Genomic DNA, 16,425 nt, shown 5'->3' with positions numbered 1-16,425 from the left:
CCCATCACCTGTTGGTTTTCAGTTGTTCAGTCATGTCCGACTCTTTGCAATCCCATGGACTGAAGCATACCAGGCAACCCTGTCCATCACCATCTCCCAGAGCTTGCTCAAACTCATGTCCTTTGAATCAGTGATGCCATCCATCCATCTCATCCTCTGTCATCCTCTTCTCCTGCCTTCAATCTTTCCCAGCTTCAGGGTCTTTTCAAATGAGTCAGTTCTTTGCATCAGGTGGCCAAAATATTAGAGCCTCAGCTTCAGCATCAGTCCTTCCAATGAATATTAAGACTTGATTTTCCTTAGGACTGAATGGTTTGATCTCCTTGTAGTCCAAGGGAATCTCGGGAGTCTTACTCAGCACCACTGTTCAAAAGCATAAATTCTTCAATGCTCAGCCTTCTTTATAGTCCAGTTCTCACATCCATACACGACTACTGGAAAAGCCATAGCTTTAACTATAGGGACCTTTGTTGGCAATGTAATATCTCTGCTTTTTAATTTGCTGTCTAGCTGGTAACCATAAATTTATTTACTACATCTGTTGACTCTACTTCTCTATCATAAAATGTCATATAGATTGGAAAGAGAAACAGAACTGTTTATTTGTGAAATGACATAATTGTCTGCACAAATTCCAAAGTATCTCCAAAATCCTCCTAAAACTAACCAGTAAGTAGAGTCCCTGGACTGCAAGGATATCCAACCAGTCAATCCTAAAGGAAATCAATCCTGAATATTCATTGGAAGGACTGAGGCTGAAGCTGAAAGTCCAATACTTTGGCCACTTGATGCAAAGAACTGACTCATTGGAAAAGACCCTGATGCTGGGAAAGATTGAAGGCAGGTGGAGAAGGGGACGACAGAAGATGAGATGGTTGGATAGCATCACTGACTTGATGGACATGAGTTTGAGTGTTTCGTGAGTTGGTGATGGACAGGGAAGCCTGGCGTGCTGCAGACCATGGGGTCGTAGAGAGTCGGACACAACTGAGCGACTGAACTGAGCTGAACCGAAACATGGTTTCAGATAGAACAGAATATTAAAATCAGTTATGCTGCTGCTGCTGCTGCTTCAGGCGTGTCCAACTCTGTGCGACCCATAGAGGGCAGCCCAACCGGCTCTCCTGTCCCTGGGATTCTCCAGGCTAGAATACTGGAGTGGGTTGCCATTTCCTTCTCCAATGCATGAAAGTGAGAAGTGAAAGTGAAGGCACTCAGTCGTGTCCAACTCTTAGCGACCCCATGGACTGCAGCCTACCAGGCTCCTCCATCCATGGGATTTTCCAGGCAAGAGTACTGGAGTGGGGTGCCATTGTCTTCTCCCAAAATCAGTTATATTTCTATATAAATTGTTAGAAATTGAGAAAAACAAAAAGTATCATTTATAATGGACTTCCTTGGTAGCCTGGATGGTAAAGTGTCTGCCTACAATGTGGGAGACCCAGGTTCAATCCCTGGGTTTGGAAGATCTCCTGGAGAAGGAAATGGCAACCCATTCCAGTATTCTTGCCTGGAAAATCTCATGGATGGAGGAACCTGGTAGGCTACAATTCATGGGGTCAAAAGCTTTAAGTTGATAGTATAAATGTACCAAATATTTGCACCATTTGTAAGATGAATTATAAAATACTAGTGAGAAAGGCTGAAAAAGACAAATTGATAAATAAACTATAGTCTTAAACTGGAAGTCTAAACATTATGATGATTCCTTTTCTCCCTTAATTGCTCTATAAATTTCAGTCAGTCATAATCAGAAACACACAGTCTGGTTCTCTGTGACAACCTACAGGATCTGGATGGAGTGGAAGAAAGGTTCATGTGGGAGGGGATATATGTATACTTATGGCAGACTCACATTGTTGTGTAATAGAATTCAGCACAACATTGTAAAGCAATTTTCCTCCAATTAAAAAAAAAGGTTAAAAAATAAGAAACATTTTAAGCTTTTATTTTGTAGAAAGTTGCATATTAATTTTAATTTTTTAAAATGAATTTTGTTTTTTAGAACAATATACATTTACAGAAAAGGTTTGAAGATAGTATAGAATTCCATATATTCTGAAATCAGTTCCTCTTTAATTCATTTTATATTATATTGCACTTTTGTTGTAATTAATAAACCAACATCAGTGTATTTTTAGTAACTAAAATCCATAATTTATTCATGCTTCTTTAACTACTTTTACCTATGTCCTTTTTCTATTTCAGAATCCCATCCAGGTTACCACATGACATTTAGATGTCATGTCTCTTTAGGCTTCCCTTGGCTATTACAGACTTTCCTTGTGTTTGATGATCTTGATAGTTTTGAAAACTGCTACATAGGTATATTTTAGAATATCCTTCATTGAGATATGTCTGACATTTTTCTCATCAGGAGATTGGAGTTGTAAATTTGGGGAGGATGACAGAGTGTAAATTTTATTACATCATATCAAGGGAACAAACTGTGAACATGACCTCACTGTTGATGTTACCTTTGCTCACTGAGGTGGTGTTTGTCAGGTTTTCCACTCAAAGGTTACTCTTATTTTCCCTCTTCCATATGACTCTGTAATAATTTCTTTGGAAGGAAATCATTATGTGCAGTAAGTACTTAAGGAGTAAGGAGTCCCATCCCTTTTAGGCAAGAGCATCTACATTATTTATTTAGAATTTTTCTGCACAGGAGATTGTTTCATCTCCCTCATTTGCTAAAGTATTCAATCATTTTATACTACTCTGGACTCATGGATATTTTATATTGGGGTTATAATTAATACTATTTCTTTTCTGTGACTTTTGCTGTTTAAATTGTTCCAGCTTTGGCCATTGGTAATTCCTTTACCTAGATGACATACCTCTACAGTTTTAAGCACTTCTCCATTTTCTAGAACTACAAAAATCTCCAGGCTCTTCTTATGTATTTCCTACCCCTATTTTAGAATCAGCCATTTTTTTCAAGTAGCTAAGATTTTATTTACTAGTAATGGAATTATAATAAAAAATGGCTGCTAAGTAAGTTTTTTATTCTTTGCAAAAAAAAGTTAAAACAATTTTGAAAAAGACAATGCAGGAGAACTCACATCACTTCACAACTTCCTATAAATTCACAATAATCAAATTATTGGTGAAAGAAGGCAGATATTCAGATCAATGAAATAGGATAGAGTTTAGAAATAGATACAAGTATAAGTGGTGAATTGATTTTTGACAAAAGTGCCATGATAATTGAACAGAAGAGTACAATTTTCAAAAAATGGTGCTGAAATAACTAGACATCTTTTTGCAAAACATTAAAAAAAAATCAATCCATACATTGCACTATATACAAAATTAATGCAATGAAATATAGATATCAATGTAAACAGAGCTTCTAGAAGAAGGCATAGGAGAAAATTTTTTAAGTTCAGGTTAATTAAGATTTCTTAATTAAAAACTTCTTAAATATACAAACATATGTTTAAAAATTATTTATTTCACTTCTTAAAGTTAAACTTCTGCTCATCTAAACTTCTAAAAAGAATGTTAAGGGAATACAAGGTATACTGGAAGGCAGTATTTATGAAACAAATGTCTGAAAAAATATTAACATCCAAAACATATAAAGAGAGAACTCTCAGCTCAATAATAAGAAAATGAACAACCCAATAAAAATAGGCAAAATATTTAATCAATCTTTACCATAGGAGATCTATGAAAGGATGGTGCACATCATTTATTGGTTCAGTTCAGTCAGTCATTCAGTGGTGTCTGACTCTTTGCGATCCCATGAATTGCAGCACACCAGGCCTCCCTGACCATCACCAACTTCTGCAGTTTACTCAAACTCATGTCCATCAAGTCGGTGATGCCATCCAGCCATCTCATCCTCTGTCATCCCCTTCTTCTCCTGCCCCCAATCCCTCCCAGTATCAGAGTCTTTTCCAATGAGTCAACTGTTGGCATGAGGTGGCCAAAGTATTGGAGTTTCAGCTTTAGCATCAGTCCTTCCAATGAACACCCAGGACTGATCTCCTTTAGAATGGACTGGTTGGATCTCCTTGCAGTCCAAGGGACTAACAAGAGTCTTCTCCAACACAGTTCAAAAGCATCAATTCCTCAGTGCTCAGCTTTCTTCACAGTCCAACTCTCACATTCATACATGACTACTGGAAAAACCATAGCTTTGACTAGATGGACCTTTGTTGGCAAAGTAAGGTCTCTGCTTTTGAAAGTGCTATCTAGGTTGGTCATAACTTTTCTTCCAAGGAGTAAGCGTCTTTGAATTTCATGGCTGCAGTCACCATCTGCAGTGATTTTGGAGCCCAGAAAAATAAAGTCTGACACTGTTTCCACTGTTTCCCCATCTATTTCCAATGATGTGATGGGACCAGAGGCCATGATCTTCGTTTTCTGAATGTTGAGCTTTAAACCAACTTTTTCAGTCTCCACTTTCACTTTCACAAGAGGCTTTTTAGTTCCTCTTCACTTTTTGCCATAAGGTGGTGTCATCTGCATATCTGAGGTTATTGATGTTTCTCCCGGCAACATTCATTAGAGATATACAAATATACCTTTATTATACCACACCTTTATTAAGAAATTTTTCATGTTTTCAATATAAAGTTAGTAGGACACTAGCAAATGGAATTCTCATACACTGCTAATAGAATGCAAAACGGTACAGCCACTTTGCAATATGGAATCATATACAGAAGTCTGGACTTGCCAGCGAGCATTCAGGCTATTAGTTGTGGTATAGGTCACAAACACAGATCTATTTGTTTTCTTCCTGTTACTATACTGTCTTTCTGCTAAAAAGTAAGAAATCAAACAAATGCATATACAATTGATACAGAATAATGACGTCGCTTACTCTTGGCATTAAATCCCAAGTAAAATATACATGGCTGTGACAACAGGTTGCAAGATTACTTACTAAATCTGTGTGAGTTGCAGAAATTGACTACACAGTCCTAAGGTTCATGAGAAGCACTGATAGTTTCTCACTCTGCCAAACTGTGCTCATAACTGGTGTGATCTGGGATTTATGTTTGAAAGAGGCAGAAGTGGAGGGTCCACAATGTATCTCTACCAAGCTAAAATATAGGTGCAGCCCATAACAAAGCATTCTGAAATGAGAGATATACAGACTGGACTTCCAAGGGTCTGAGTTTTTATAAGGCAATGTTGTTGCATGTGTCTTTGGTTGTTGTTTCATTAGGTAGCAAGACAAGCTACCTACTTCTCACAAATGAAGCGCCTGAATCTGGAACAGTCAGAAGCAGACATCTTTGTTGCTTTAATATATGCACAGTTTCCTTCGTTTGACTCTTTCCAATCACTTAAAATAAAATAAAGCATATAAATAATGTATCTGAATGCAAACAGAAGAAATATTGGTTCAAAGTTAAGGTATATATATTTTTTCTTTCCTTACAAGAAACTATCCCTTGGTGCCCTAGCCTTTCCTAAAGCATACTTTATAAGGATTATAGCAACAAGTTGCAAAGCCTCCCTCTCTATATATACTCATTTTCTGAACTTAAATTCTTTGTATGTGTGTGTCTGTATGTACATGCAATGCTCATGTGTGTGCTAGTCGCTAAGTTATGTCCTATTCTTTACAACCCCATGGACAGTAGCCTGCCAGCTTCCTCTGTTCATGGGATTTCCCAGGCAAGAATATTGCAGTGCGTTGCCATTCTCCAGGGGATCTTCCTGATCCAGGGATCAAACCTGTGTCTCCTGCATTACCAATGGATTCTTTACCACTGAGCCACATGTATATGCCCATATATGTATGTATATTTGTCTATATATTAAAGTGTGCATTTCCCTATATACTTTTCAAAATGTAAACTAGAATATGGAACTTTTTATTTACTATCTATTCTTGAGACTTACAATTTTAGAAAAGGCAATGACTTATCTTCCCATGTCCATTGATTTCTGGTTCCTTTACGAGATAATCCAATCCAATAGAAATAGGATAGTCTGCTTTGAATGAAGTTCTGCAATAAAAAGAGATATATTCTATGAGAAAAATGTCTTTTCATAGTTCTTAAATGAAATAATAATCTTTTTAATATTTTATTATTTTGAGCAACAGTTTCAAGATCAATTTCATCCTGATTCTGTTCAAATGATAAAATAATAGTCTTAGTTATATTTATTAAATATATTGACAAAAATGAGACATAAAATAACACTGTCTTACCTTACCTATCTCTTTTTTTAAAGATTTTTTGAATGTAGATCATTTTTAAAGCTTTTATTGAATGTGTTGTAATATTGCTTCTGTTTTATGTTTTGGATTTTTAGCCGAGAGGCATGTGGGCTCTTAGCTGCATGACGAGGGATCACATCTGTACCTTGTGGGTTGAAAGGTAAAGTCTTAACCATTGGACCACTAGGGAAGTCCTGTACCTATCTTATTTAATCTTCAGACTAAAATATCTTAATTTACTTTCAAAACTGACACTTGTAGCTCAAGAAAAAATTCTGAGCAAAATTGGTTGGTATTTTGAGGTCCAGGTGTGACAGATATGAGGTTTTTACGAATGTCATTTAAATTATTTTTCAAAAGTACTGTGCTTATTTTTTGTGAAGTGAGCATCTTGAAGAAGTGGTCATTCTACCAGATGAGATGTTTACATGGGTATCTGGAAATTACTTGATAAGTACACATGTAACTGATGTTCATCTTGTAACTTAATTTTTACCACATTTATGCACATATATTGGGATTTCCTTGATGGCTCAGTGGTAAAGAACCTGCCTGCTAATGAAGGTGATACGGGTTTGATCTCTGGTTCTGGAGGATTCCCTGGAGAAGGAAATGGTCACCCACCCAAGTACTTTTGCCTAGGAAATCCCATGGACAGAGGAGACTGGCAGGCTACAGTCCATGGGGTCACAAAAGAGTCGACATGACTTAGCAACTAAACAACAACAAACAACAGCAATGTTCATATATTATCTCATGTGATCTTCCTAACATATGTTGGAAAGAAAATATAACCAGTTTTATTACAAGCAAAGTAATGTGTGAAAGGGAACTAAAGATAGAGTTCCTGACTATAAATTCTGTATTTCTTTATTCTGCTTTAGTTTTTACCCTTAGTTTGTTTTTATTTTCCTTTGCTTCTTTCACCATAGAGAATATGGCAAAAACTTAGTCTCTCTACCCAGAAAAAAATGACGTACATACCATCTACTCATAAGATTTGACATTCAATTTCATGGTTTTCATAGATGATCTTATTTCTTGATGAAGATATCCTACATAAAAGATTAGGGCTTCTAGACTCTAAAGCTAATTTTTGAGCCCACCAGGCTCTCCTGTCTATGGAATCCTCCAGGCAAGAATACTGGAGTGGGTTGACATTCCCTTCTTCAGGGGATCCAACCCAGATCTTCTGCATTGCAGGCAGATTCTTTATTGTCTGAGCCACCAGGGAAGCCCCTTGGAATAAAAAGGAAGTTAATTCAGATCTGCAAAGGTCTTCTTTTCGGGTTCAGATTTGCTCTGTTTTCTTGATGGTTTTCAAGTTCATATTTTTATAACTATTTATGAATTGTTAAAAGCCAAAGATATGGGTGATTGTACTCTTACAGATAATTGAGTTAGTCTCAGTGTCTGTGAAAGAATAATAAAGATTCTCCTTAACTTGGAATGTAAGAATATATTTCTTGAAAGAATAATAGTAAATTATTTCTCTATTCAAATCAAGGATATTGATAAGGATTATGAAATATTTAGTTCAATTTTCTTGGAAGTTAGTATGAGTTAAAATTTAATATGAGTTTGAATTAATTGATCTTCAATTTTAAATTCATACTAAGTCTTCCTTTTACCCTAAACTCAGTGGTATTGTACTTCTTGATTTGTTGGAGGTAAAATGACTTTTTTTTTCAGAGAGAAGCTACATTTCCATGAAATTATTAGTATGAAAATATAATTATCTCTGATAAAATGAAATACTTTAAGCATAATTTTTTCCTAATTGTTTCATGTTTCCCTTTACATTTGCTCTACTGGAAAAGTTCTAACTGTGGGTGAGTTAGATGAATTAAAGGAAATTCTAATTTCATTTCTACTTGTATTTCTGACCTTAAGATGAGAACTGTCTAGATCTGAATCAACTTACAACTGTAAACTATGGACACTCAAATATTATCAAGCATTCAGATTTAGCTAACAGGACTTCCCCGTGGTCAAGTTGTTAAGAATCTGTCAGGCAACGCAGGGGACACAGCTTGGATCCCCAGTCCAGTAAGATTCCACATGCAACAGACAGCTAAACCTGCGCACTACAACTACTGAGCCTGAGCTTTCGAGCCCATACTCCACAACAAGGGAAGTCACCTCCACAAGAAGCCCTGTCACCGCAGTTAGAGAAAGCCCACGGGTAGCGAGGAAGACCCAGCACAGCTTAAAAAAGAAAAAAATGATTTAGGCAACACCTAAAAGCCAGATGGCCAGAAGAATAAGATGAACACAGGGTGAGATGGAAAAAGAAATACGTCACCAGTTCTTCCTTATCTTCTATCTTAAGAAGTGTGGAGTCCATTTCCTTGCAGCTTTTTTTACTTTCTTCAAAGTTCTTCAATTCATCCGAAATATAGTAACATTTCTGTCCACAACACGACCATTTACTTTTACATTCCTTTCCTTCAAAACAAAAGATATTCCCCGGAGACCATTCAGTGTGTATCTTGAAAGGAATGCTCTGGAACTTAGCTACTGAGGAATCCTTTCTACTCCTTGTAAAACCATTGATTTCGTGAGATGGATGGACTTCGTTTCTACATTCCTGGCCTTAGGGAGATGACTTACATCCCTCCAAATCTATGCATAAGACTATTAAAATTCTCTAGGATATATATCTTAGAAAATTGATGTTTTTTCTCACAATCTCTACAGATAGGAGTTCACAGGAGAAAACAACTTCTTTGTATTCTCTGAAAGAAAGAAAGTGAAAGTCACTCAGTCATGTCTGACTCTTTGTGACCTGTGAACTATACAGTCCATGGAATTCTCCAGGCCAGCATATTGGAGTGCGTAGCCTTTCCCTTCTCCAGGGGATTTCCTCAACCCAGGGATCTAACCCAGGTCTCCCGCATTGCAGGCGGATTCTTTACCAGGTGAGCCACAAGGGAAGCATTCTCTAGACTAAGTAAAATCTATAGGTACAGAGCCGATCTTAACTTAGCATTGATACATTGTACCTGTTTATGTATATCAGGTACATAAACCTAGTACTTGATCTACATATCCACAAGAGAGCATATAATAATGATTAGAGAATGTGCTAAAGGAGAGTTAAGACTATTTGTTAGAAAAAGTATTATTTTGTGAAACAGTGATTTAAAAGAATGTACCATGGATACAGAAGAATCTAACCACTGGGAAAGACTAAGTTTTTTTTTCCCAATGAAATGAAATGAAAGTTGGACTCCACAATTGTCTGATTCTAAAATAAAATCCAATTTGAGCAGGTTATCAAGTGATTGAGAGAAGCAGAGAAGAAACTTGTTGGTCTCAGTCTTTATGTCTACATACCTGTGTAAAGTGGTTTCTCTTTGAAAGTTATGTTTTTAGATGCGGAATTTTCTTGTGTTCCATTGTCCAGTGGAAGCTCTGGTAAGCGACCCTGGAAAACTTTACGTACATCATTAGTTCTAGGAAAGCATAACATGGGGCAGACTAATAGGCATAATTTAAATTTTAATATGTCAGTTAATGTTCAGGAGTTTTATTCCTGTGCTTTTTAGAGAGCTAAGACTATACAAGAAGACAAAAAATTACAGCATAAAAAAGCCTTTGGGAATGCTGCTGCTCAGTCGCGTCAGTCGTGTCCGACTCTGTGACCCCATAGATGGCAGCCTACCAGGCTCTGCCATCCCTGAGATTCTCCAGGTAAGAACACTGGAGTGGGTTGCCATTTCCTTCTCCAATGCATGAAAGTGAAAAGTGAAAGTGAAGTCGTTCAGTCATGTCCAACTCTTCGCGACCCCATGGACTGCAGCCTACCAGGCTCTCTGTCCATGGGATTTTCCAGGCAAGAGTACTGGAGTGGATTGCCATTGTCTTCAAGGTAAAGCTTGTGATCTCAACACTAGCAATGGCTAATCTGAAAACAACGTTAAGAAAAATGTTCTATTTATCATAGCATCAAAAATAATAAAATATTCAGGAATACATTTAACAAAGATGTGTAAAACATGTACTTTAAAAAGAAAATTGTTAAAAATTAAAGACCTAAATAAATGGAAAAAAATACCTCATATTCACCTTATATCACATGAAAATTAACTCAAAATGGATCAAACACACACATGAAGAAGTTAAAATTATGACATTAGATAACATAGGTGAAAGCTGTGATCCTGGATTAGGCAATGGTTTCTTAGATATGATATCCAAAACACAAGTGATCAAAGTAAGAGTATACTGGGCTTCATCAAAATTAAAAGCTTTTACACATGAAAAGTCACTACAAGAGAGTGAAAAGCAATACAAATAATGGGGAAAATATTTACAAATTATTTCTGATACAAGATTAATATATAGATTAATTATATCCATACAGTGGAATATTTTTTGGCTATTAGAGGGAATGCCATGTTGATATATCCTATCATGAATGACCCTTGGAAGCATCATGTTAAGTGAAAGAAGCCAGTCACAAAAGACCATGTATTATATGATTCCACGTTTAAGAAATGTCCAGAACAGGAAAATCTAGAGAGACATAAAATAGATAATTGGTTGCTTTAGGCTAGCAAATTTTCAGAGAAATGGGAAGCAATAGCTAATGAGTGTGAGATTTCTTTTTGGAGTAAGGAAAATGCTCTAATATTGATAAAAGTTAGGCTTCCCTGGTGGCTCAGATGGTAAAGAATTTGCCTGCAATGCAGGAGACCCAGGTTTGATCCTTGGGTCTGGAATATCCCCTGGAGAAGGAAACGGCACCCCTCTCCAGTATTCTTGTCTGGGGAATCCTATGGACAGAAGAGCCTGGTTGCCCACAGCTCATGGGGTCACAAAGCATTGGACACAATTGAATGATGAACAGTCTGTTTCATGGTTGTGCACCTCTGAATATACTTGAAGTCACTGAATTTTACTCAGTAAAAGTGAGAATATATGGCCAGAGAATTGTATGTTAATAAAAGTAATATATATCTGTTATATACATGATTATATGTATACACACAGGCATACAATTCAAAAAGTTTGGCTTATCAATAAATGCTGCAGAGGATGTGGAGAAACAGGAACCCTCTTGCACTATTGGTGGGAATGTAGATTGATACAGTCTCTATGGAGAACAGTATGGAGAGTCCTTAAAAAAACTAGGAATAAAACTATCATATGAAACGGCAATCCCACTACTGGGCATATACCTTGAGTAAACCATAATTCAAAAAGACACATGTACCCTAATGTTCATTGCAGCATTATTTGCAACATTCAGGACATGGAAGCAACGTAGATGTCCACTGACAGATGAGTGCATAAAGAAGTTGTGGTACATATAAACAAGAATATTACTTAGCCATAAAAAGGAATGAATTTGAGTCAATTAAACTGAGGTGGACAAACGTAGAGCCTGTTACGCAGAGTGAAGTAAGTCAAAAAGAGAAAAGCAAATATCGCATATTAATGCATATATATGGAATCTAAAAAAATGGTACTGATGAACCTATTTGTAGGAATAGAGACGCAGAGGTAGAGAACGGACATGTGGACATGGAGGGGAAGGAGAGAGAGGGACAAATTGGGAGATTAGAATTGACATATATACACTACCATGTATAAAATGAGCATAGCAAGCTTAGCCTGGTGCTCTGTGATGACCTAGATGGGTGGGATGGAGGTCCAAGAGGGAGGGGATATATCTATACATATAGCTGATTCACTTCATTGTATAGCAGAACCTAAAGCAACATTGTAAAGCAATTATACTCCAATAGAAAGTAATAATAAAAAGTCACAAAATGGGTTTTAGACAGAGAGAATTGACATCAAGTTAGGGAGTTAGAAAATACATCATGGATGATTTAGAAAAGTCATCCATGTCCTATGAAATGGGCCTTGAGAGATGTCTAAAATGTTCATAGGCAGAGGCAGGCTACATGAGGAAGGCTGTCCAGATGAAGAGAATAGCATAAACAAACGTACTGTGGCAGAGAGACTTAGAGAACCTTGCAGGGACCAGCAAATGATCTAAAATTATCTGAAGCCAATCTGTACATAGGGAGGAAAGCTAAAAATCATTTGGTTGAAATAAAACTGATTCACAAAGGCAAATACAAGTAGGGGAATTTTAACATAATAAATACAGGATGAGACAGTTTCTTGGCATTGTGATGACATGATCATAGATATACTCGGAGAAGTTTATCTGGCAATTGCAATAGGATTTTGAAAGTCTCTTGATTTTAGGAGGTGACTGTAATAATATAGGAGAAAAAGCATTGTTGGGTTGTATTAGGTGTTTGTGACAATAAACAATTTTAAAAAGTAAGTTTGAACTGCAGAATGGAGATTGCAGGAAGATTGGACCATTTATGAAAAGGCATCAGAGAATACAGAGAAATTAATGTTCACAAAGTATGATCAGTCATCAATAAAATCTGAAATATAGTCTTTCCTGGAAGTATCCGGAATATGATCCAGGCTGTGTCAGTAAAGAAGACATTAGAAACTTTTGAGGAACTTGATAACTGTCCAAGTGATTACATTAGTGGTGATGGTGGAAAGGTTTCTTGGGTAGCACTGGAGATCATAGTTTTGGAACTACTAGGAAAAGAAGACTGGTAAAAATAGTAATTCCCAAGGGAGGAGACATTTGGTTCAGGGCACTGGTCTTGTTTAACTTACCCATAAATCCTAAGATTCCTGTGGTTAAAAGGAGAAGGAAACAGAAGATTCCAAGAATCACTACGGTGAAAAACCAAGGAAATGGAACTGAAGACCCTATCCAGAGGGAAAAAAAAAAAAAAGAGGCTGAGATCAACAGAGTAAAGATTAAGTTACAGAGCAGGGTTTAGAGGCAGATTGTTCCATAAATTCAAAACCCTAACTCTTGAATGTCTTCAAACTTGGAATTATAAATTGAAATGGATAATGAACAATTTGAAAGAAATGAGAGTTATTCTGTTCTGTTAATATAGATCTCTTAGGAAAGTCACTTACTCTAACTTTATCAAAATAATCCTCTGATTCATCTCTATGATTTATGAATACAAAGTAAATATCAAATACAGGTATTTGGTTTTTGGAGTGCAAACATACTTCTAAATCATATCTGTATGAGTCAATTTTATTGACCCATGATCAGAGTATATTTATAATTTTGTAAATATTGTGTGCTTCCATGCATACAAAGTGTATATATATATATATATATATATATATATATATATAAATACCCATCATTTCCTTATTGGAACTTTGCTATAGTTTCAGCAGTAGAAGAAATTATAACTCCAAATATGTATCAAATAATATTAATCATGCATTATTTCTTGAAACTTCATAGAACAAGTGGATAATGACATCAGGAGAGTCACAATTATTTCCAAACAAGTTGAAAAGAATGAATTTTGCCACTTGATTGCTCAGTTACGAATTTATGTATATAGCACCCAGACTACAATAATTATCTGCAATATGATAAATATGGACATTTCATTTGCAATACTACATTTTTTGTTTAGGTTATAGGATATAGTTTAAGCAACCCCGTGAAACTGGGCAGGCTTAGTAATTTGGTACCATGGTAAACTGAGCAATTGGAGAAGATGTAAGTTAGGTCTGGCTCCCCTGGTGGGTCGGTGGTAAAGAATCAACCTGCCAAGCAGGAGATGCAGTTTTGATTCCTGGATTAGGACGGTTTCCTAGAGAAGGAAACGGCAGCCCACTCTACTACTCTTGCCTGGGAAATCCCATGGACAGGGGAACTTGGTGGGCTACAGTCCATGGGCTCGCAAAAGAGTCTTACATGACTTAGTCACTAAACAACAACAAGCTAGGCCTCTACATAAACTTTACCTTTTTCTTCAGGTGATTTAGTTCTTGTTATCTTTGTCTGGTTGGACTGTGAAGTGACTGTTTTCACTTCTGTGTAAATTAGCTGCTCTTTTGTCTCTGGAGATTAAAATAGAAACTTTTTAATAGTCACATTATTTCTCATAAAGCATGTAGGTTATAAATATGTTTGAACAGAGTTGACAAAGTTTTTTTTTTTTTTCCCCAAATAAAGGAGATTTACGTAATTTGTTTCTTCTTACTATGTAAAGTCCACTAGGTAAATCTTTTAAATGACAAAATCTTGAGAATGAGTTAGACATAATGTGTCATATGCTAAATTAAAATTAAATTCCTTATAAAAATTATTTACCAAGGGAACGAATAATATCACAATTCAGTAGAGATTGGGAGAAAAAAACACTCACTTTCTTTTCGCGCTGGCTTTTTGGAAGGAATGTGTTTCACCGTTGCATGTGTTGCATGTTTTCCACTCATCTCTAAAAAATTGTAATAGCAATTCTAAGACATATAAATCTAAGTTTTCAGGTTTTATCTTTCTGGGTTCTTTGTGTATTACTGACATCATTATTTCATGCCATTTAATTACTGATGCATGATTTTACTTTTGCAATTTTCTTTTAAGAAAGATTTTTGTCTCAGGTTATTTTCTTTCCCATTCTTAAAATTATCAGTTAACATCTCTTTAGATATCATTTCACCTTTTACCTGGAGTTCTCTAAATGTGATATATACTTTAAAAGGGTAACAGTGCTATGATAGATGAAATATTCATACTATACTTAAAAACTCTATCCAGAAAAATGCCAATATAATTTTTATGAGTCATTTTGTATTGTAAAGATAGTGTTACATAATGTATTCTAAAATTTCTCTGTCTTTAGTTCTTCTGATATTTTTCTATCTTTTTATCTTCATTCTTTTTTCATGATTAAAGATAGTTTACCTCCCATTATCTCTGAAAGATCCTCTTCCAACAAGTTGTTAAAAATGAAAGCCCTACAAAAGTGATCCAAATTGGTTTATTTGTAATTAAATAATACTGTAGGGTGTCTGGCATTATGTCCATAATATTTGAACATATAGGTTAAAAGCAATTTACTTCAAATAGTTTAAATATAATTTTGATAATAACAATATTCTATATAATAGAATTCTGATAAACAAATTGAAAATTCTTATGTTCACTAGTTTGCCAGCATGTCACCAAATAAAATACTTTTCATATATTTTCATTTCCTCAGAGAAGTACGCTCCATTGTTATTTTTTATAATATGATTAAAATATATAGACCTCTGTGTTCATAATATTCACTTATAGCATTTAAAGTTTCCTAAAGATAACTTCTCATAAGACAACACAATTGTACAGAAATAGATTTCTAATGCTTTTAAAAATTCTTTACCAGATTTGGAATATATGAGGAATATGGAAGCTATATCACATATATAAGAAAATTCTGGATGTAGGTATGAAATAGAGATACACAGTGTTATATAGACAAGAACAATTAATCACTGATTAAATAATTATTTTATTGCTCACATCCTGCCTTCATTGATGTGATCATTTGGTCTGTCCACTCAGTTAATCCAAGAGATATATTGAAATATTGACTAACAACACTATTGGTTGTATTCAATGGTAAACCATGAAAAAATATAAGGTAATTTACCTTGTAAAGTAATTTTAAAATCTGAATGATTTAGCTCTTTTTCTTACAATATTAAATTTACTTAATTACTTTTTAAAATCTCTATTCTTTGTGCTCCGTATATACAATCAAGTGGCACTGGTTATAATGATATATGCTGAGAGCAACAGCTATAGGTATAGTTGGTGATACCTGTGTTAGTTTGGCGATTTCTGCTGAAGACTAGTCCAAAGAGAAAAGGTAAACCCCAGTGGGCGAATGGCACAGATGCGTGAGCTGGACTCAGGATGGCTCTTCTGTCTGATTTACTTCACTCGGTATGAGTTTCTAGGTCCAATCAGCTGTACTCCAATATAAAATAAAAAGGTTTAAAAAAAAAAAAAAAAGATGGTTCTTCCTGGGATCTAAATATGACTGGTTCTTGCTCCAAAGGAGCTTCAGTATTTGCCAGCTCCTTGCAAAGATGTAAGAAAGCAGCTCATATTTGAACTTCAGGCTTTACCATTTGCTTTTTTTGTTTTACAGAGGAAGGTCGTATTTTAACAGCGCAGATGACTGAGAAAAATAATTTAAAGGGCCATACCCACTTTGCACAGAATCCAAACACTGCATGTTTAAAAAAAAAAGTGAGGCCGGGGCGGGGGGGTGGTCATCAACACCACTATGACCACCATCAAATGCTAGGATTCTAAATATAATCCCTATATCAAACACTAGTTTGGGCTTCAGACACTAGTTTGGGCT

At 35.7% G+C, this 16,425-nt stretch overlaps 1 protein-coding gene and 1 long non-coding RNA gene across 3 annotated transcripts; both read right to left on the bottom strand.

The window, feature by feature from the left end:
- Positions 1–4,536: 4,536 nt before the first annotated feature.
- Positions 4,537–9,779, bottom strand: LOC113893634 (C-type lectin domain family 9 member A-like). The gene is made up of 4 exons (XM_027543530.1): positions 9,530–9,779; positions 8,496–8,638; positions 5,869–5,975; positions 4,537–5,305 (listed from the first exon to the last, which is right to left on the bottom strand). Exons 1-4 carry the CDS (start codon positions 9,663–9,665, stop codon positions 5,203–5,205), a joined length of 489 nt encoding a protein of 162 aa, XP_027399331.1. The 5' UTR covers positions 9,666–9,779; the 3' UTR covers positions 4,537–5,202.
- A 3,018-nt stretch (positions 9,780–12,797) lies between these two features.
- LOC113893633 lies at positions 12,798–16,170 on the bottom strand. 2 transcript variants are annotated; one of them, XR_003511321.1, is made up of 3 exons: positions 15,874–16,170; positions 14,030–14,125; positions 12,798–12,952 (listed from the first exon to the last, which is right to left on the bottom strand). It is a non-coding gene; the product is annotated as an uncharacterized LOC113893633 (long non-coding RNA). The 2 variants fall into 2 exon arrangements; XR_003511322.1 differs by lacking the exon at positions 15,874–16,170 and adding an exon at positions 14,434–14,507.
- Positions 16,171–16,425: the final 255 nt, after the last annotated feature.

Source organism: Bos indicus x Bos taurus, chromosome 5, assembly GCF_003369695.1.
Source record: "Bos indicus x Bos taurus breed Angus x Brahman F1 hybrid chromosome 5, Bos_hybrid_MaternalHap_v2.0, whole genome shotgun sequence".
In the NCBI taxonomy this organism is placed as follows: Eukaryota; Metazoa; Chordata; class Mammalia; order Artiodactyla; family Bovidae; genus Bos; species Bos indicus x Bos taurus.
The sequence above is the reverse complement of the archived record's forward strand: the minus strand, read 5'-3'. Positions and strand labels throughout refer to the sequence as shown.

What these genes read in the sequence shown, in the direction of transcription:
- LOC113893634 (XM_027543530.1), bottom strand. Translation starts at nt 9,665, where the DNA reads ATGTTATGCTTTCCTAGAACTAATGATGTACGTAAAGTTTTCCAGGGT. An exon ending in AGAGAAACCACTTTACACAG is followed by an intron (nt 8,639 to 9,529) that starts GTATGTAGACAT and finishes TTTGTTTTGAAG; the next exon opens with GAAAGGAATGTAAAAGTAAA. An exon ending in TAGAAGATAAGGAAGAACTG is followed by an intron (nt 5,976 to 8,495) that starts GTGACGTATTTC and finishes TTTTTATTGCAG; the next exon opens with AACTTCATTCAAAGCAGACT.